The following is a 22,618-nucleotide window of genomic DNA, read 5'->3' as shown; positions in this document are numbered from 1 at the left end:
TTGTGGGTCCTTCCCATCTCAGTGTACTTTGTGATTCTGTATTTAAATATATGGATTTTAAATAAAAAACATATTGTAAGTAATTCTTAAGGGAAAGCTACACATTTTCACTTGAAGCGATTCATCCTCATTTAATATGTACATGCTTCAGAGTGTAAAGGCCAGAGTCTCTCAAGCTGATACTGATACTTCTGGATAGTACATAAATCCTCAGCACAGACACGGTTCGTTCACTACTCATTAAGATATGCTGGTTAAGTTTACCACAACTGCTATTGCAGTTACACGCAACTCTGCTATTGCAGAGAATAGCAATGCAGGCCTTCCAGCTGCCTAAATGGAACGGCTCTTCAGCTGCTTGGGGCAAGAGCATAAAGAAACTGAAATACAGCTACTAACATGCTTCAGAATTTGTATTTTGGGTTAGTTGTCTAGTGTAAGTGATATGATAAGCAAAATGAATACAAACCAACCACAACTTCTCTTAAAAATATTTTATTAAAATGCAGCATTGACTGTCAAAAATTACATTCTGATTATCTTATTTTATAGTGAGAACAGAATTGGTGCTTGATAATGAACCGAATAAAAGTATTTTGAAGGAATTATTTTCTTCATCCCTTTTTAATTCTATTGAGAAACACACTAAAATCTTTTTCCATAAGAACACAGACCACTACAGCAGCGCAGGAGGCACTTTATACATATTTTAAGCCTTAAATTTGCCAATGTGTTCACGAGCTATGATCATCCTTTGAATCTGGGCAGTTCCCTCATAAATCTGAAAAGAAGAAATGCAATGATGTTACTGGGTGATTTTTAGAAAGGTTTTAACAGGTACGTATTTGTAAACCTCCACGGCACTAATCCAGTGTGGATTAGGATGTGCAGGAAGACAGAAAAAACAGAGAAAATTCCAGTGTGACAGAGTAATTACAGTGGGCTAAATGGAATGTAACTCATACAAGATGCTGAGAAAATCTTGTTCTCTCAGGTGCCCTTACCTAAAGTCAGAGGGGCTCTCATGCACATAGGCAGATAGACAACATTCCTCTTATTTGAGGAAGAAAATACATTATTTACATTTTTCAAAGTAGGATATGAAATCATGGGTAGAAGGGAAGAGATAACCTGTCCTTAAGTGTTTTCTTTGACTAGCCTTTCAAGGTCATACCACATGTTGTCTCGGATCCATTTGTTTCCATTGCTTCTTGTTAACAAGTACTCTCTCCCATACAGTATTGCTTGTGATTTTCTCTATTCTTGCATTTTCTTCTAGAAACAGCCTGCATCGCCCCTCTGTTCTATTTGTTTGCTGGCAGCAAAGTCAAAAATAGACAAAAAAGCACCTATGAAGTTCTAATGCCAAAGGAGGATGTATGCTCCACAGGCATACTGCAATGGAATGCAAGGGCTGAGGCAACACAGTTTACCGGTCTTAATGTTTCAGCTCCCAGTTCTGCCAGAACTTGATTTGGCAAATTGCTGAAAATCATGCAAATTCAGTTATAGGAATAAACTTTCCAGAAACCTTAAAAAGCATTTTAAAAATAAGAACGCTATAACCTGCGTTCACATTGGTGTTCTGGTCCAGAACAAGCTGTTGATTCCCAAGGTGAATTCTCTGCTGCCCATGTTGATCCAGTCCACAAAGCAGATTGTGTTTTGTGAATACTAGGTGCCTTCTGAAACCAACTGAAATGGAAGCTCTGCTTTCTCTCTATACTAAACATTCACCTATCCCTAGGAAAGCCGTAATGGTCCAAGCCTGCAAGGCTTTCTGTGAGCCTGCTCAAACTGCTTTGAGTGTAGCTGGTCTTAGCAGCTGTTCCTGCAATTTACAAAACAGCTCCTATTGCACTAAATTTCCAATTGCCAACAAAGACAGCCATGGAATTCAAATGTAAAGACATCAAAACTCACAATCTTTGTAAGTAATTACAGGAAAGGTTTTGGTTTATAAGCTGATGGAAACAGTTTCAAGATTCCTTGACAATTAAAGAAAGGAAGTTTACCAAATTTAAGAGTTTCCAAACCTAAGACTTTCTACCGAAGTAGCTGAGATTTGTAGCCAGACAAAACTAGGGCACAGTAAGGACATGTTAAAATGCTATCAGTAAACACAATACAAGGATCATGTAATAACAAAAAAGAGCAAACATATGAAAAACAAGTTGAAAAAAATCAAGTTTTTTTGCATGCAACGTATGGCCAGAAATATACACCATCTGGAACTAAGCAGTAATACAGCAAAACGCAGTGAAGTGCAAGATACAATCAAAAGACATGGACAAAATAATTGCAAGACAAAACACTTTCCTGATTTCTTTAGGGGATGAAATGGAACTATTAGTGTTAGATGTCAATGAAGATTACTGGTTTTGCTGAATGCAATGAAAATATTCTTGGTGAATGAAGAGCTGCAGCATAGTATATGCCAATATACTACTTATAACATGACATGGAAGAATTTCTTGACGCTAACTCTGCAGTAAAAAACCTGGGGATTACAGTGAACTATGGGCTAAACATGAGTACAAAAAGGTCTTGTTGTTAAAAAAAAAAAAACAATCCCTCTAGGTTATGTCACGCTTCTGTTGATACAACACATGTAATCATTTTAGATGTCATGGTGTCAGCTGGGATAGGGTTAATATTTTTTCCAGTAGCTGGTCTAGTGATGTGTTTTGTGAGAATAGTGCTGGCAACACGTTCATGTTTCAGTTCTTGCTCTGTAGTGCTTAGTCCAAATTCAGGACTTCAGTTTCCTGTGATCTGCCAGTGAGGAGGTGCACAAAAAGCAGGGAGCATGTCCAGGAGTGCTGACCTGGAATGGCCAATGGGGTATTTCATGCCATAGAGAGTCATGCCCAGTATATAAACTTAGGGGCAGTTGACCAGAAGGGTGCCGATTGCTGTGGGTGGATTGCGTGGGCATTGGTCATCAGGTGGTGAACAATTTTATTGCGCATCGCTTATTCTTCTTGGGTTCTATTCCTATCCGTGTCTCCCTTTTATAATTACAATTTATTTTATTTCTGTTATTAAACTGTTCTTATTCTCAATCCATGAGATTTACCTTTTATTCAAATTCTCTCCACCATCCCTCCCGAGCAGGGAGGACAAGGGAGTGAGCAGCTGTGTGGCAACTTAGTTGCCAGCTGGGGTTAAACTACAACACCGTGATACGCAATAGCGGTGGTACCTCAGCCACAGCATTCTACACAGCTTATAATGCCAAAGTTTCAAACAGAAAGTTTAACGGGAAAGAAAAACAAAAATCCCAACTGAACAAAAACCACCTGTTCCCTCAGAAGTCACTGGGGTAAGGAACTGCTTTAGTGTTCGGGCTAAGAATACAGCTAAACTGTAAGAGGACATCAATCCAGGATACAGATAGACAGTCAGAAGATTTGCATCTTGGAAGGTTTTCGAGAGCCATATGATACGTAAACCACCTCTACTTATAGAATGCCAAAGCAAGCGTTGGTACTTTGATCAGGATTATTTTCCTAAGAGTTGAAAAACATCAAAATTGAGAAGCCAAGAATTGCAATGAGTTACCACACTGGAGGAAAAAAAACCCCAAAACCACACAACATAGTTTATTTCTCTTAGCGGTTTCAGTTTTCGTCAAATGCAATGACTTTTGTATGGAAGTAATTCCCTGATCTGAAGTAATTTCCTGATTTGAATTACTCTTTCTTTAAATGGAAGGATTACTGCTTTCATTCTAAAATTATTTTTTTAGTATGTGCTCATCGTGCTTTGAAGCAAGTAACCATTAGTTTATTCTATATAAAATCTATGCATTATCATATTCTCTTTTACTTACCTGGTAGATTTTAGCATCCCTCATTAGTTTTTCTACAGGATATTCAGTATTAAATCCATTTCCTCCAAAAATCTGTACTGCATCTGCAGCTACTTGGTTTGCAATGTCACCAGCAAATGCCTTCGCAATGGAAGCGTAGTAGGTATTCCTGCGACCGGCATCAACTTCCCATGCAGCTCTCTGGTAAGCCATCCTAGCGAGTTCAACTTTCATTGCCATTTCAGCAAGCAAGAATGACACTGCTTGATGCTATGATGAAATAAACTAGGTTAATATTGCCTGCTTAAAATTCTATGACATCCGAGAAAGATATAATCTCCTTAATACAGGGACTTTTTTCAAAAAACTCAGTGAGTCGTACAAGAGAAGTTCTACAGAATATGCATCATGCTGTCATATATGCACGTTGAAGTATACTTTTAAACTTTCTATTTCCAAATCCATTTAGTCACAGGGATTAAATACTGATTAAAGAACAGTTGAAATTCTTCTTTCCTATTTATGAGATTGGTATTTACTTTCCTGTTTATTCGTATTTTTTCAAAACTAGTAAGCAGCATGATGGGCAATGTATTCTATTGGTGTTAATGCTGTATGTCCTATTTCACATACCTCAGATGTTTTCTTCTTTCCTGAAAATCCCTCTTTATTAGCACTGGAGGACTTAAGTATGCCCTGCTGGTATGTAAGTTCTGAGCTTCTGGGCAGAGTTTTCCTTCTGCTTTTACTCCTATCATTGATAAATTACCAAAAATTCAACCACATAGCTAAGTTTACTTATGGTGCAACCTATATGCTTGGAAACCACTAAATGGCAGAGTTCTAATATAAAAATTAAGGAAATATAAATATCAGGGAATAACCTTGAAAAATCAGTAGCCGTACATCTGGTGTGAAAACGTAAGCTTTTATTATATTCTGTCTGCCCTCATACTTACTTCTACAATTGGTTTCCCAAAGGTTTTTCTCTCCAAAGCGTATCTAGTAGCTTCATCAAGGGCTCTTTTTGCTAATCCAACAGCACCGGCTGCTACCTAAATTGAATACAGGCCAGAATAAAAAATCAGAAATTCCTGCTATATTTCATAACCAAGTTTTTTCTGATACTTACGGGTGGTCTGGTCTTATCAAAAGCTCCCATTGCGATTTTAAAGCCAGCTCCTTCAGCTATCAATACATTTTCTTTTGGGACTCTCACATCTTCAAAGACAATGCCTCTTGTATCTGAGCAGCGTTGACCCATATTCATTTCCTGAAGTGGGAAGTTTAGAGATGTGCTACTAAATTGGATTATTAAAAGGTACAATATGTTTTTATTCTTTAAATAGATGACTCAAAGCATATAGCTTTTCTTCCCCACAACACTTAATCTAAAAATTACCACATACAAGGCAAATACTAGTTTTGTACTCGCATACCAGCGTGCCCTTAACTTGTCTAAGCTGGGCAGTTTACTTTCTCCTTATATGTAGCTAGTTCCGTCGCTGTAATCAGTCTTCTTGTCTTCTTCTAGTTTAACTATCTTTGAGATGCAAGTAGAAAAAGAAAAGAATCTAATATGCAGGAAGTACAGGTATACTACAAGTGAATAAATAAATGAGCTTTTCCAGTTTTCAGATTTCTTGCCTAACATTCAACAGTCAGTTTTACCCAGTTAAAAATAGTACTTTTTTGTATAGAGAGAACTAGCATCTGTATCTCTAAGGCCTCTTCTTTGACCAGCACTAGCTAAAATTAAAACTCACTGTGTGTATTTACAGTCAAAACTGTCCAACTTGCTTCTTATTCTTTCAAGGCATACTACTTCTCATTTATTGGCACCTGCCAATACAGTAGTTCTCAAAGACTCTCTTGCAGCCATTCAAAGTAGTCATCCTACTGCAGACCATTCTGAGTAATTCCTTTTCTGGAATAACAGCTTTAAAATTATGTTTTATGAATAGTTCCTCTATGTTGTGAAAACAAAAAGATGGTTGTACATAACCATCTGAAACTGTTCAGTTGTGTAACAGTCCTTTTCTTTAGTGGTATACTTTTTTTATTATTGGTTTAGAAATGAACAATAATTCCTGGCTTGTTGAACAAGAAATAACAGACTTCACCTTTCTTCCAATTTGGATCCCTGGGCTATCTGCTTCCACAATGAATCCAGTAAAGGCCTTGCTTGCCGGAGTTTTTGGATCTGGATTGGTACGTGCTAGCAAAAAATACCTAGTGTAAAACAAAGTAGATGGATACAGTTTATCCTCACAATTAATAAGATATATTTCTATAGTGCTTTAAACATTTTTATGTGCATTTCTACCACATGAGAGATTCACTCTCTGAGTTAACAACCTTTCTTTCTTGCTCATCCTGAAAATAAAAGGAGAGGGAGGAAGAGAGTAGAAGTTTCAAAGATTCAAGGTTTCATAAAATTTAATAAAATTATTCAGATCAACATGCAAAGATTCCCTACCTTTTCCATGTATTCTAAGTCTTTAGGATATTAACACCTTCCCAAATAGTACAAAAGAAACCTATTCATAGCATGTACATAAAAATTAATGCTTAGGACATACATTTTCGGATGTAAAAGCTTGAAATCACCTGATTTTAAAGATCTTCAATTTATTTTTCTAAATGTAAGTTGTAAATAAGTATTTCTCTTAGAAATTAAACAGCTTTTATGGTACTCAGTAATCTGATAGACTGTCTTTGGTGGGTCTGCCTTCAACAAGAAAATAACTAGAAAATTCAGTTTTTGGGTAGGTCTATAAAGTTTTTTCCTGGAATTCAGGGAAATTTCTGTGTTGTGAATCAGCGTGATGTAAGACATGATTTAAGAAGTTTATATGGTAATAGCATGCTCCAGACAACAGAGTCACATCTGCAATCTTTGACAGATGAAAAATGTCTTCTTTTCAGAAATTAAATAAGTAACACTACAATCTAACAGCGTATCTAGCTTCACTAGGAGTAAAAGGTGTTTCTAGTAGAATCACATTTCATTTTGATAGCCACAAGAGGCCATTCTTGGGTATGGAGCCATGATGTCATCACTCATTTTGCTTTTTAGGCCTTGCATAGTACTCAGGACTGCATTTATATATGCTATCCTGATAAACTGGGCAGAGATTAAAATGAAATCCGCTGAAATGCAGAGAACATTCATATCTATATCTGAAGGATAGGTCTTTAAAGAATTTAACTGAGATCGGAGGGGTGGGGTAAAGCCACTACATAACAGCATAGAACTATGACACCAGTTAACATACCAGTTTGCTTTCCCCCCATTTGTGATCCACATCTTCTGACCATTAATAACGTATTCATCTCCTTTCTTCTCAGCTTTTGTTTTTATACCAGCCACATCAGAGCCTGCTCCAGGCTCTGTTACACAGTAAGCCTAAAAGAAATTAAGATGCGACAGCTTGGGGAGTAAAAGTTCTGTCTTTAGTCACCTACAAATTAATGCAGATTAAGTGCATCAAACTAGCTGTCAAAGGTTTAAGTGAACTGCATTGTAAAATCCAAACACCAAATAAACAAACCCCCCCTAATAAAACCCCAAAACAACCCAACACCCAGCCCCCTCCCCCCTGCAGACAGCTGACTGAAATTACAATTTTCTTTATAAATCTGTAATAATACATAAAATTGGCTTTTAATCAAACAGAAACATTCTGTAACCCTTCAGTTATTACTTCCTCAGGCTTCAAAAATTCTGATGTCAAAGCTGAGGATCTTTAAAGTCTGAAAATAAGAGCACTGAGTAACATTTTATGTTTACTGAGTCCTTCAATTAAGGAGGCTTAGTTGTAGATTTACATACATTGCACACAAATCTCTACTTCTTTCTATGTAACAAGTACTGTTTATGTAATATTTAAGATCACAAATAAGGTTTCATTCCCATCCAAGCTAAGGGTCTCCTTACATAAACCTTGTATTTTTCTTAAACGTGTACAACCTTTCTTGAAAGGGAAATAAAAACTATTAATTTTTTGTAAGTGACTTAGGATGGAGATAATTTTCCAAGTAATATCTTCTGTTTACTTACTGGATGTATCTCTTTAGGTATTTGCCAACTCTCAGTAAATGTCACTGTTTACATACAAATCAAAAAGGGCTAAGTTGTGAATACACGTAAGTGTTCAGGGGGGAAAAAATCGCAAAAAAAAAAGAGGAAAAAGTAAGAAAAAAAAGGGAGTAATACTATTAATATGGTTTAGAAACGTTCTACAGTGTAGCAGTTATACTTACACACATCATTGGTTCCTCTGTCATTCTTCCTAAGTATTTTTTCTGCTGATGCTCATTTCCTGCAATGATGACTGGCATTTGCTGAAAGAGAATATTTAGACCGCTAATCCAGCTCTTTCAAGTGCAGAGATTGTAGTTTAAGGGATCTAAGGAAAGACAGAACTTACCCCTAGGGAGTTCGCTTCAATGGCAGTTTGAACCCCTGTACATCCGTAAGCTAACTCTTCTGTAATAAGGCACGCTTCAAAACTGCCAAGGCCAAGGCCACCTATGGTTGAAGTATTTATGTTACCCGAGGGGGTTTAAATTATAACATATTAATATTAGTGATTTACACAACATAATTGACACAAATGTATTCTTCCACATACATCTAATTGTGTACTGTATTTGGTTAGGCATTCTCATGCAAGCATTTTAAATAAATATTCATCAGAAGAGTAACAGATAAAATTGCGTATCATGTATCCAGAGTTACTGTTTGACTAATGTGGGACAACTTGCACAAAGTGGCAAGAATGTACCACCCACATTTTTTTATTACTGTACATTCAAGAATTAAGAGTTCCTAGGAAGCAGAGAAAGGGCTCCTGAGCCAAAAGCATTTGGGAACAAAAAAGTGTCACTATCAGTAGACAACCAACGCAATAATCTGTTTCTGACAGAAGCCAACTACGGCCAAAACTACATATAAATACAGTAGCAAATACCTCAAAAATATTTTCCTGAGAAATAATTCTCTTTGGTATCTTTGTTATACCAACCCCTGACAGCCCTCTGCTACATTAATTTGTCCAGTCTCTTTTTGAATCTGTGTAAAATTTTAGCACCTATATTCTACAGGGGGCAAAAAGTCGCAAATTAACTCCACACTGCATGCAGAACCATCTCCTTTCACGTATTTTGAATCTAGCACCTGCTGACATAATTTGATGCCTTCTAGTTATATTGAAAGGGACAGTGAACCATCAATCCCTTTTCACAGTCTCCCACGACACTGACATTTTAGTCACTTCTACAGAATTTACATCTCACACAGAAGAAAACTTCTGTAAACTTTGTCATCCTTTTACAAACCTTCTCCATTTCCCCAATACTCTCTTGAGATGGAAGGATCTGACTTTATGAGTTAAAGAGGCAAGTGCAATTTGGATTCAGGAAGCAAGCAGCATAATTATGCCTTCTGCTTGCTTTTTTTTTTTTTTTAATTCCCTTAAGGATCCCTCTTGACCTTAGATTTTACAGTTTTGACCACTTCTGAGCATTACACCCATGTTCACAGGATCCAAAGAAGTCTCTTCTGAGAGGCATTATCTAGTGCACAGCATACCTTTTCCCTGTGAAGTTCAGATTGCCTTTTTCCCTTCACATGTGCATCACTTTTTCTTTTTGGAATCGCATTGCCATTTTAACTCTCCCTCTGTTTCATGACCTCTTCCTGCAGCTCTCCAAACCAGATCATCTTTTCTATGCCAAATATCTTAGTATTACCAGCAAACTCTATCACTTTGCATTTACGCCCTTTTCCAGTTTATTTATAGGCATCCCAAATAGCACAAGACCTAGCAAGGGTGTGCTGCTAATTTTGTCAGTATGAAACCTGATGATTTTTAAGACTTACTTTGGAAGCTCAGGCATTCTCTCTCAACCAGCGATCCCTTGTTCACAGATCGATCAGCTATTTCAGAGAACTGCTATGATTTTATGAGGCATGAGTTCCTTTCACTAAAACCCTTCTCTAGCACATCATGTTTGTCTGTATCACTCATACATCTTACAAGCCAGGACTCTGCTGTACTGGACTTAATCTAAACTGAAAAACTGACCTTCTGGGATAAACTCCTGGATTGCTCCAGCCCGTAGGAGAGACTAGAACGAAACATGACCTTCTAATGGCCCTGCCTAACCAGCTGACACTGCACCAGGGGAACATTAAGCAGCTGTAATCACAGGAGAAAATCTGGTCATAAATTACTAAACCATAATCTGTCGAATTTGTCTCCTGATTACACCCACACCTAGTAACACACTTGCATGTGTCAACCTGCCTACTGATTAAATTTACAGTATTCAAGTATGTGACTATTTAGTTGGTACAAAATCCATAACTACATATAGGAATCTCATCTAATGTCTTTTCGTTGTTTCATTTTACAAATTAAAAAGAATGTTTACTTACCACAGCTTTCCGGTATGTGTGAATTCATAAGACCAAGCTCCCAAGCCCGCTTTATAAGTGGAACAGGATACTGAAACAGACATGGAAAAATCACCTTCTGATTCACCACAACCAAAACTTTAAATTTTATGCAGGTTAAGGTAAAAGTCAGTTTTTCCCTACTCTTCCCTTACACTATGGTAGATTTACCTCTCCAGTTTTGTCATATTGTGCAGCAACAGGAATAATTTCCTCCACAGCAAATTTACGAGCAGTAGCTTGAAACTCTTTCTGTTCATCAGTAAGTTCTGTTTTAAAAAAGGAAGAGAAAAAGATCATAAATCCTCTGCTGTCTTTTATTTTTCCAATTGTCAGGACTACAATAAAAAAGAAAACAGAGCATCCTTCCAGGACAACCCGAACCACCACTGCTTGGGGCTCTCCAGGAAGCAAAAAAGCTCAGGTTCCTCTTTCTCCTGGGAGAAAACCTCTGTTGTTCTCTGATCAACCCCTACGTGCACTTACTTACGTCTGATGAAATTATCCACAAAATACTGAAAATGAAGTAGAGAGGACTGTGCAAAATAAAATGTGCTACCAAAAGAAACAAGAAGAATGCTATGCTAATTAAATGCATAAAAAGACAGAGGTTGCCCAAAGATCCTGACTCTTCAGTTTCAAACATCTAGCTCTGATCCTCTAAATTTGCTTGTATATATATTGTATATAATATACCATGATGAAGATGAATTTCTTTTTTTTTACATTTCTTGACAATCAAGTTCAACTTTGACTACATTTGGGTACTGTAATATTGAAAACAGCAATATGAGGTAAGTATTCAAACCTAGGACACTTTGGCAACTAAAAAAAACTTAAGAGAGACATGAGTTAAAAGAAGAAGAAAATCTTAATTAGGATCAACACACATATCTGCCTTGCCTCAGCTGAAGATAAAGTCACTTTGTTTTTCAGACTATTTTTTAATAGAAATATATTTAGAACAAACACCTTCATTTTAAAATCATGATGAACTACAATATAGGGTATTATTTCTTTTTAACTCTGCAGTTTGCCCATTACTGTTACATTTATTTGAAAAACTGTACCACTTACCAAAGCTAAAGCCAGCTCCAGGTTTGCCTACATGTAAGTTTTGCGCAGGTTTACTAGAATAGGACCTCCATCCATGCCCTGTGATGGTTTGAAGCATTTGCTAAAGAAGAAAAGAACATGAGTTGTAAGACCTTTACACCTCAAGCCTCCTAAAGCTACTAACCTATCCACAGCACAACTTTAAATGTAGACTCCCTCTCTAGAAACAGTATCACATAAGTATAATACAATTACTACAGTGATAAAAGATTTACTGGCTACATTTTTCTGTTTTCCTCCTGTGGCGAGCAGCACTTACATGAACTGACACCTCTACCAGGAATCTCAGGCTTTAACAGGATAAAAGGCACGTAAAGTGCTGTATGCACTTTTAAGTATTGTGCAATTGAGTATTTAAAAATTATTAAGCATAATTCAAATTTATCTTCACTGAGACACAGCAATATATATTTCTTGCATTTATACACACACTCATCAAACTTAATTTTCTGGCCCTCTAGTGAAATAATATCCTATTACTCAATGTTTACCTACGTGCAGATTTAGCAAGGTTTTGAAAACAATCTACTTATTAGCAAATAGATCAGAATATTTTAATAATGTACTAGACTAATCTCTGATTATTTCTCTAATCTTTATTTAAAGAAAGTAGCTTTCTTTAAATAAGCTACTGCCACTTTATTATTACTATTATTATTGTTATTATTATTCTCCAAATAGGAGAGAACACAGCAGACTATCTGAAATTTATTCTCCTCTTAATAATTATCACGAATTTATTCTTCTTCATTGTAAATACTTTCTCTGCTTTTTTTAGTTCAGAGTCCCACATATTGTTGCTACAGCTAATTTCAGAATGTCTTAATACCGTGCAAAAGAAGGTCTGAATTTGTTTTAAGAGCATGGTTCACTCTCTTCAAGAGCTACGAATATCTGAAATGTTTGGAAATTAGTGAAAAATATGTAATTGGATAATTTTTTAGGATGACTCAAACCAATATTGCAAAAACAAATTTGCCTGAACACTAAGGAAAGGCTTCTTGATTTTCTTCTGTGAAAATGCAGACTTCTTATTTTAAATTGTGATCAGAGTAGTCACTTATTTCCTAGCATTAAAAAAAAAATTAATTATTGATAGTAATGAAAACAAGATTGCCAAAATTTTACTGGTAAATCTAGAAGACAAAGACATTAGAGAAAGTTACACAGCTGGGGAGGCAACAAGTATCTTCAAAAAAGTTACGGTAGATAAACTGTGTTCTTAGAAATAATAATACTGTCATAGGTGGTTGTAACACAGCACAAGAAGCATGAAGAATACTGCCAATAATAGATATCAACACAGTGAAAAAAAAGTATTTCCAGAAGATACTGAAAACTTCTATAAAGTGCAAAAGTGAAGAAATGCAGAAGGATCACTGCTAGGCACAGGAGAGAGAGTCTACAACATATTTGCACACTGTGCTGGTAATGTCAGTTTATTAATAGTTCAGGATAGCATTTTGCAGTAGGTAATATGTTATTAATTTCAAATTTTTAGAAACAATAGACATTGTAAAACAGTATCTTGCTAAGTTTTCTGTTACTGCTACCTCTCATATTAAAAACCAAAACAATACCACAGAAACCTAGAAAGACCTTAATCCTTCAGAATTATTTACACCTTATTTTATGTGGAAAAAAGACAAGATGAGGTTGAAAAAAAGTCAGATAATTGTAATTTTTTTTTCTCTTTTTTTACGCAGCAGCCCTTGGTAGACTAATGCATAGTTTTGCCACCAAAAGGTTTTACCTACATTTGGAAAAGCACTGGATTCAAACTGATGCTAAAAGAGATATCCTATATGAAAGAAGCTGTAAAACTTAAAGCAGTGAACTTATGCCTGTTGTGGTATAGTATGCAAGGAAACACTGAGGATTACTCTGGAAAAACTCAACGGTACCCCACAAACAAATATGGACAGATGGGATTCGTACCTGGAAGCTGCATGACCGATCAGGTGACAAAGGATGAGGGTTTGCTACATGTAAGAATTTGGATGACCATCTATCTACTTGTCAACTTTCCTGTTGCTTGACTGAGGAACAGTTAGATCCAGTGACAAACTACTGCTAGTGATGTTCAGATGCAACTCCTACTGCATTTCCTTGCACTACTGTATAAACTGTCGCAATTACAAATACGGTCATCAATGTAGCGAGACTAACACTGGAAGAATGTGCTATCAGGAAAAGGGTATGACAATGCTACTCACAAAAGTGATGCAATCTCTTTATTACCTTGATGCCAAAAGAACTATAGAACCTGTTGAAAAAAAACGCATCACAGAAAACAGCGGGAGAACAATAAGCTAAGGGTTGCTAATCTTGATTCTCCCTCATGTATCTCAGGGCAAAAATGAAAAGAATTATCAAGAGCAGTTTGTTGCTGGGGTAACATGTCAGGAGGTCGCTGAACTTGAAATAATGATTTCCTTCCTGTGGGCTTCCTGTACCTAAGGCATTACTTTTGATCCATAAGGTACCAACTTCAGATGGAGACTTCTTCCCTCACTCTCACAGCAATGCTTAGGACCTGTAGCCAAGCTGCATCAATTTGGGGCAAACTAACACTGCTGCCAGGAGGCTGTGAAGGGCCTTTCAAGTAATTCAGACTCATGAACGCCTCCGGAAGTGGAGAATCCAGAAAAAGGCATGTAGACATTCTAAACGTGTTTCGAAGTTTTTATTTTCTAGTTTGAACCTGTGAGGTTATTGGTGGTTCAATACAGTAGAAAGTTCGTACTTTAGAGAACCAACTATTATATTTCACCTGTATTTTAAAAAAACTAACATAGGTAGTACAGCTACGTACGCTAAAGGAAACGCGTTGGATAAAATACCCTGAACTCTAACCCCGGTGTTTTGAAGCCGTCTCCTCCGTTAAATGGGAGGTGCCAGACACACTTGGCACGACGCGGCCTTTGCCACCTGAGGAACCCCAGGGCTGTGCAGTAACTCCACTAAAGAACATCAGATACTAATACCCATTCGAACCGTGAGGATTACGGCCATAAACTCGGGTAATACTGCGAGGCAGGAAAAGCAGCACACCGGGCGGATTCCAGCCTCGCCGGTTCTCCCCACCGGCGCAGCTCCTACGCCTGCAGCTGTCCCGGCGGTCACAGCGGGCGGAACCCAGGCTCGCCCTGCCTCTTCCGCCCTTCGCCCTCTGCGATACATCGGCCCTTTCCCGCCACCCGGGCTCCCTCCGCGCCAGCACCGGCAGCGCCTCGGTCCGGTCCGGTCCGGTCCGTCCCGTCTCGTCCCGTCCCGTCCCCTGCCTCTCCCTTGTGTCCTCCGAGCATTCGCCCGCCCGGGGCCGCTCACCCGCGTCGCCCTCAGCGCAGCCATCTCGGCGCGAGTGCCCGGCAGCCGCAGCGGCTCGGCGGGGCGGTGCTCGGGCGGCTTGGGCGGTGCCACTCGGGCCACCCACTGAGCCGGGCGGCCGGGGAAGCCCTGCACTCGACCGTCCCGTCCCGCCTTGCTGTGCTCCTGCGAGAAGAGCGTTCGCCGGGCTGTTGTTCCTCCGCCCGCTCGTGCGAGGAGAGCCGCGTCCTGTGACCCGGCCGGCCCGGCCCGTTCGCCCGGACGCGGGCAGTGTCCGTGTCCCGGGCTTGGCTGGTTTGCTGCCTGTTTGCTGAGTGTGCTAGGCCGGCTCAAATCACCTATGTCATTCACCTCTTAGCAGAAAAGCCCATGTAAGCAGTTTTACTGTCATTTGCACCTCAGAGAATCATAAACTCATGTTTCGGAGGTGTGCCAGGAACTAGAAAGTGGGCCTGACGCACAGGAGTTGTTGCCAACTGTGTTGATAGTTACATAAAATGTTCTTATAAATGCTCTTAATTCCGGTTGTGTTTTAAAGGAAATGCAGTGCTTTAGGTAATTATCTGCAGTGCATAAAATAGACGCTTTTGAATATTATTGTTTCACAGCAGTGTTATTTAGGGGTTTATTCAAACAAGGATTTCAAGAAAAATGGCAGCCATTGATTTTTCTGTGAATTCCTTACTGGGTGTGAAATTTTAACAGAATTAACAAAATAAAGTGATTTTCTGGAAGCTGCATTTTGAATAACATTTTATTTTACATAATAATACAAAATAATACATAACAAATATTTTTGCCTCATTTTTGCCTTTTTATGTTTGGCTCTTAATTGCTTGTTTTGTTTCTGATGGTTGAGAGTATTGATTTTGTAGTTAATACCAAAGAAACAGTTTGATAGAAAACTAGCCATATAAAAGTTATTTCCAGGCATATTTATCAACTGTCTGAAAGGAGATGATTGTAATGTTTTACGGACTTCATACTGTTGTGATTGCAGGTGTTTACCTAAGGGAGGCACGTAGGCAACTTTGAATCAGTGCATAGGCTGCAGCTTTTTCACTCTAATATCAGTTACATTTTTTCTCCTATACTTTAAGGGTAATTGAGTAAAAGACAGAGGCATAATTTATAACTCTGTGTTGCTTAAGTATTTTTGAAGATTCTGTATGTTTGTGTTTCAAGTACACATACCTTTGGAATGTAAAGCTGTAGTGGGACTTTTAAATACCAGCACTCAAAGTCAGCATTTTGTGTTCCAGTTTATATAGTGTTCTCTTCTGTAGGTCATGTTTCTGAATTTAGTGTGAGAATTTCATTACTGAACAGTCCATTTTCTGTCTAAATATTATTTAACTATTTGTGTGGTATGTGTGCATGCAGTATCTTTGTATTCCTCAGTTTATTTATCATCGCAAGACTGTGTTGTGACGATATATAATGAAACACACTAATCTCATTTGAAAGCTTTAAAGTTTTAATTTTTTTATTTGCGGCATGGACTATACTGTGCGTTTTCTAAGATGGCACACATCAAAATTCTAAAGATGCATAGATAGGTTCAGAGTATATATGAAAAGCTGATGTCATATGTAATATATCCTGTCATATGTAAAAAGCAACTTCAGCTGACTGATCATGATTAAACACCTGTAAGAATGCTATATACTAAGCATAGCTGCTAGCTGCAGGATTCAAATCCTACAGTGGATTAGAAATGAAACATTATTTCTGGATGCCTTTGAGATTAGGATCCATAGACTTTTAGTAGTGAATAAGCTCTTTTTTGAGTTGAAGAGACAGCTTTGAATGGGGTTGAGGACATCCCTAAGGCAGGGAGATAGAATAAATCAATACATTGCGGGAATTTTGACATCAGGAAGTAATGTGGAACAATGCTGTTTTGTTTATATGGTGAACTGTTTTATTCAAGATCTAAAAAACATTTTGGAGTGTTTCTACTTCCAGCTTGACAGAGTATTCCCTAGTAAGGAGTTGGAACACTTTGGGTACACTCCTAGACCATGTCTTCAAGTAAACTTCATCCGAAAATCAGTTAATGCACTTTGAGATCTCTCTGTGACTCAAGTAAGACATGGTAAGTGGGGGCAATTTGGAGACTCCCCTCAAAACTAGACTCCTCACCTGAACTGAACTGTTCATGAGACTGAGAAGGTTATTGTCTTTCTCAAGAAAGAGAAATTGAAGGAATTGAGTCAGGAATACACCATAACATTTGCTGTTGTCTGGGTTTGCCTTACACTAGAAACAAGTGAAATTTGCTACTTGCTTCTGAAGACAGATGTCTATACTGTGTGGAAGGAAGCTTCTGTAGTAAAAAGCTGCTAACCATCTGTGATCTCCTGCAGGGCTGTAGATGTTAAAGAGCAGAAATTGTTCCAGAAAAAGGAAGGAAAGAGCACGTGGAGCCAAGACAAAGGTATTCCAGGGCATTCCTGCTAAATGACAGGAGCAATTGGGTTAAGGTACTAAAACTGCTCACTCTGCAGCTTCCACTCTTGAAGCTATACCCTTACCTTCCTTCTCTCCTTCAAATTGTTTCCTTGCTACCTCTCTTCACATCTCCGTGGGTAAATTAATGAGAATTTTTTTGGCAAAATGTTGTCAACATAGTTTTTCCAAAGCCAATATGGAGAAGAAAATTCAAAGCCCAGATGATCCATGTCTACAAAGTGTTTGGGAATAGAGGGGTATGAAAGATGATGGCAAGGTTATCTGTCAAAGCCTGAACTACTAGAACCTTGAGGTTCAAAGTTATTTACATAAGGAGTGACAATAGATAAAATTTTCCATAAGGTGTACTTAGATTTTTTTGCATTTTTCTCTGAAGCAGGAAATACAGCATCTGTCTTTTCGCTTTTATTTTCTCAAATGCTTACTACCGTGTCATATTTCTTAATTAATATTCCTCTGCTAACTTTTACTACAGTAAGAATTGTATACTACACAGTATGTTGCTTTATTAGCCTAGAATAATCTCTTACATATTAAGCAGCAAAATGCATGATGCTTATTGCTGAAATGTATAACTTAGCAAGTAAACACAGTAAGATCATTGCATTACAAACTACAGCTCATTGTCATGGTTTAGGAATAGTATTCCCCAAGTTAGCGCTCATGCTGAGACTCTTGAAACTGCCCTGCCGTTCGCTCACTCCCTCTCCTCCTGTGGCAGGCTGGAGAGAATTCAGCATCTCTTTCTTGGCAGGGTGTTCAGGGCAATAAATCCAATGATAAAACATGGAGGGAGACACATTCTTACAGGAGCAAGCTAAATGGATTATGTGCACAAGATTTGACATTGCTTAGTCATAATCTGAGTTTGTACAGTCAGTTAATAACCTGATCTCTGAATTTAATTTCTGCAAATTCCATATTTTTCCATGCTCCTCCACTAAACATAAAAAAATTATAAATTGTATGCCGTAATGTTAGATACAGGATTGTTTGAAGATGTTGTAATGTCGTAGTTTAGGAACGGTACTCCCCGACTTAGAGCTCCCAATGTGACTCTCCAAACCGTACTTCTGCTCACTCACTCCCTCTTCCCTAACCCTCTCACTCCCGCTATGGAAGGCTGGGGTAGAGAATCGAAGGCACAAAAGGTAAAGATCATGGGTTGAAATAAACAATGAGGTAAGAAAAATTACTAGTAACTGTAACAATAATAATAAAAGTGTGCAAAAGAGGGAGAGTGATTCACATGCAAAATGCTCGTTAATGCTCGTTAATCCTGACTACTCCAACCAGAAGCAGCCCCTTGCCTCCACCCCAACAGTTGTGCGGTGGTGAAGAGTAACCTCTGGGTCCTGGCCATGTGCCTTCTGGCCACTGCAAATATTAATCTTGTCCTGGCCAGAACCAGGATACTTATCAACTTAACAGCTGTATTCTAGGCTGAATGTTATTTTTTTTTTTTTTTATTAGTAATTGTAAGTGTTTTACAGGTTTGGAGTTTTTTTAATTGTTAACAACAAACAGGATTTTACCATTTGTTAATGAACTTTTGTTTTAGAAATGGAAAGCTACTGGAGTTTCTGCAGTGATTTTTGTATTAAAAGTTACTGAAGTTACTGCATTAAAGAAACATAGTAAAATTTAGTGTGTAGGTCCTGAATTCATGATCTCTAAAGTAGATTAATTTTTGATGCAGTGCAATGCAACAAGCGTGGCAATTTTTCTTAATAGAATTATGACATGTTTTACTTTTCTGTGATCCTTGATACAATAGAAACTTAAAACATCTTAAATGCAACACTTTTTTCTAAATTTCTGTTGCAAGCTCTTGTGATTTTTATAATTTGTCTTGGGGTTTAGTGGGAGGCACAGGGTAGGTGGTTAGGGTTTTTTCCCAGCTTTTTCATGGTTTTTAAACCAATAACTTTATTGGGGGGGGGGGGAAACAGAAAAAAAAAAAAAAAGGAAAGCATCCCTATGGAAACATCTGAATGATCTAAAATCAAGATAATGTGATTCTTGAATTAAAATATTTTCAAGTATATTTTTAGATTGGAAATTTGACATTAAGCACTGTTTGTGATACTCAGGAATTAAACAGTCTTATTTAATTACAGTCATAGCTGCTCTAAGTCTTGAAAGTTTTTTATTTAACTACTGTATGTAAGTACTCCAAATTTTTTTCCTTAATGTTGTATAACTACACTGGGTTACATTATCAAACATGAACTGTAAGGAAAGAGAAAGGACAGATGTACAGAGCTTGAGAACAAATAAAAAACAGTGGCATCCAGTAATAATTTTGCTCTCTATTTCCTTTCTGAAGAAACAGAAAGTCAGTTGAAACCTAAGAAGATGATTTTTGAACTGTGCCTTAGTGTAAAAATCACTCGTCCTAATTTTTTTTTTTAATGTATGGTGAGACTTTTCCAGGACTAACTGCTTTAAGAAACTATTGCGTGGTTAGACAAGCACGGCTTTTGCTTGCATGAAATATAAACAAGTTAATCATTAAGAAAGAGGGGTAGGCCTAGCCACGTGTAAAGGAAGGATCTAGGATATTTTTTGCACTAAACATGCTGCAGCTCGCACATTAGCAGCCTAATAATTCTCAAGATATATTTTTTTGTACATTTCTCCTTGTAGAATCAGATATTAATAAAAGTCCAGTTATAGTGAACATACCTCTCTCAAATGAATTTAACTCTTGTATGTTAGAACCCAGAACAGTGAAGTTACCACTCTGCCAGCCCAAGCTGACTAAAGGCGAGGTACCACATAAGCAGCACTGTGACAGTACAGCGGGTGTGATTTTTAATAAACATTTATATTGTAAAACTCCGTTTGTGGCTCTGCAAGACCATACCAATGCTAACACTTAATAGTATACAAGAACCTAACCATGCAAATATGTATTGATACAATGTAGACACTAATTTTATAGTTAAACATGTATACTTTTTTTTACTAAGTGCAGTAAATGACAAAACAGAAAGTAAACTATGCCTTAAAGCACAAGAGTTCTGTTTCTGTAACAGCTGACAGAATTTATGCCTGCAAAATAAAGACAGAATTCAATAATGATTATAGCTGTTGCTTGTTGAATTGTATAAGGTAGATTTTAGAAACACTAGCTGAGATTATAGCCCTATTGAGGCACATAGAGTGAAAAAGTAAAGAAGGGGAGAAATCTTGGGCTGGAGTTTCTGGAAGAAGAATATTGGGATTGAGAACACAAGCACAAGAAGGTGATTGAGATTTTCATCTAACGTTCATATGACAAACAATGAGGCCCTTTACAACATGAATAGCTGAAACTCATTTTGCCATGGAAGTGACAAGACTTGTACTAGGTCAGACCAAAGATCTGTTTGGCACAGTATCCAATTTATGGCAGTGCAATGGAGAATGGTCAGGACATGGTTCCAGAACAGATCATTTGCCAATAATGTAGTGATTATTTTTATCTTTTTTTCCAAAATTTTTTCACCCTCCAAAAATTTTTCAATTTATAAGTTTCCTGAGCTGGAGGTGATGTCTTTGTGTTTAATCATGCTTCATAGATGTCTCTGCCATTAACTTGATTTTTGAATGTGTTGGGAACCACAGCTTAGTTTCTACACTATGAAGAGCCACTTCAGGTTTCTTCCTTTTAATCAGGCATTTGCTAAATTCATTTGTGGTCCCTACTACTTGAATTCAGACACATTCAAACATAACCTCTTTGAGGCAGTCATCCTCTTTGCATCAAAGATTTAATAAAATGTGTTGATTTCCCCATAGCATTTTCTTTTCCAAGCTGAATAATCATATTTGAGTACTTTCTACAATGTCTTAGCTTTGTGCCAAAGAATTAGAATCAGAACGTTGCTCATGTTCTCACAAAAAGATAAAGAGTATAACTTCTGTGGTCTTTTTGTGTGATTTTTGGTTACCCTTTTTTTTTACTACCTCTGAAGACCAAAGTGAAAATTTTCATATGTTATCTGTGATAACAAGATGTGGGATATAATGGTCAACTCAAAGCTCATCTTTGTATATAATTATTTCTCTGCACCTGTTGTCCATGTCATTTTACATTCTATTTGCCCTGAGCTTATCTGAAATTCTTTCGGCCCCATAACTATTGGCATTAATTTTTCCCACTTCAGTATTCCTCTCCTTTTTTAAATCTTTGATGAGTATCTGGAACGAGAGTCCCTACATATGAGCCTTTGAAATTCTATGGGTGACCTCACCAATTTAAAAAAATTTTGATTAGTCTTCAGATTTTAAAAAAAATAAAAAAATTATAAGGCTATGTGGAAGGAAGATATGTGCTTCTTTGAGGTCATCTGGTCATGAACTTCTTCAGTGCAGAAACGGGGGAAGCCATAAACAAGAACACGAAGATACAGAGACCTGACTGACAAATGGTAAGGAAGTCAGGGATGAGACACAAATCAGTCATACTAACTGACGAGGAATGTTTATTTCAGTACGATTATCTGATCAAAGGTCTTGTCAAGTGAGATAATAAGAAAAGGTGGAAAGCCATAAATGTGGAGACACAAACTTGACAGTCAAAGATAACAATGATAAGGACAAGAAACAAACTGCCTCTCAATAAACCGCAGGGAGACTGGGACTTTGCACATGATAAGATGCAAACATGAGGGTCCATAATGTTGGAAATGGATCTGTGGAGCTATTCAAATTAATGAAGGAATGTGCAGGGGAAGGGCATCTAGAGGAACAGAGGAGAAAGTAAAGAATGGAGCATTAAATAGACCAGTCATGTTAGAAAAGGCAGTAGATACACTTGTCTGACTGATCCCTATCTCACTATCCCATGTGTATGTGTGTTGTAAGGATCAAGTGGCAACTACTGAGAGTCCTCTGTGAGTGGGTTTGGTACCAAGGTTACATTTTGGGATGTGGATGCCCATGGCTGCTGCTGGTGTTGGGGAGGTCTCAGTATCTGCTGCTGGAGTGGTTGGAGGTCTTAGCTGCCAGCTGCTGAGGTGGGAACAGTGCATGTCCTGAAAATCTTCTACTGGGAGGGACTGGTGTGGGTGAGGTGAGTGACGGGTTCAGCACCAATAGCTGGAGAGTGACCACATGTCATAGCTTGTGTGCATGGTGCTTGTTGCTGAGGGGGCCATTATCTTCCCCATAGTGGGTGTGCATGTCTCATTTCCTGGCAAACTTCAAGCTGGGCTTGCCAATGAGTAGCAGACGTCGGGTCATCAGGCAGGCAGGGATCCATCCTGTCATCCGTGGCAACTGTGAGTGTGGAGTGCCTGTGGGATGTGTGAGTGCAATATGTTTGCAGCAAGCATCAAGCTGAACTAGCCTGGAAATAGGCACTCCTGAGGCAGGTAAGGAAGGTGGGATCTGGGCAGGGGTACCGGGTGTGCGTGCATGTGCTTGGGCAT

At 38.0% G+C, this 22,618-nt stretch overlaps 1 protein-coding gene across 1 annotated transcript; it reads right to left on the bottom strand.

The window, feature by feature from the left end:
• Positions 1-479: 479 nt before the first annotated feature.
• Positions 480-15,073, bottom strand: ACADM (acyl-CoA dehydrogenase medium chain). Its single transcript, XM_058843384.1, has 12 exons — positions 14,724-15,073; positions 11,355-11,454; positions 10,449-10,546; positions 10,260-10,329; positions 8,248-8,348; positions 8,081-8,161; positions 7,093-7,223; positions 5,938-6,046; positions 4,947-5,087; positions 4,774-4,869; positions 3,836-4,084; positions 480-781 (listed from the first exon to the last, which is right to left on the bottom strand). Exons 1-12 carry the CDS (start codon positions 14,745-14,747, stop codon positions 710-712), a joined length of 1,272 nt encoding a protein of 423 aa, XP_058699367.1. The 5' UTR covers positions 14,748-15,073; the 3' UTR covers positions 480-709.
• Positions 15,074-22,618: the final 7,545 nt, after the last annotated feature.

This window comes from Poecile atricapillus, chromosome 7 (genome assembly GCF_030490865.1).
Source record: "Poecile atricapillus isolate bPoeAtr1 chromosome 7, bPoeAtr1.hap1, whole genome shotgun sequence".
NCBI classification, from domain to species: Eukaryota; Metazoa; Chordata; class Aves; order Passeriformes; family Paridae; genus Poecile; species Poecile atricapillus.
This window is presented reverse-complemented; position numbering and strand designations above follow the sequence as displayed.

Bases quoted from the DNA above. Each gene is read 5' to 3' on its own strand.
- ACADM (XM_058843384.1), bottom strand. From the start codon at position 14,747: ATGGCTGCGCTGAGGGCGACGCGG. The intron at 10,547-11,354 runs GTAAGTGGTACA...TTTTTAAAACAG, and splicing joins TGGAGCTGGCTTTAGCTTTG to AACTTACTGATGAACAGAAA. The intron at 5,088-5,937 runs GTGAAGTCTGTT...TTCCCACTTCAG, and splicing joins GGATCCAAATTGGAAGAAAG to GAAATGAATATGGGTCAACG.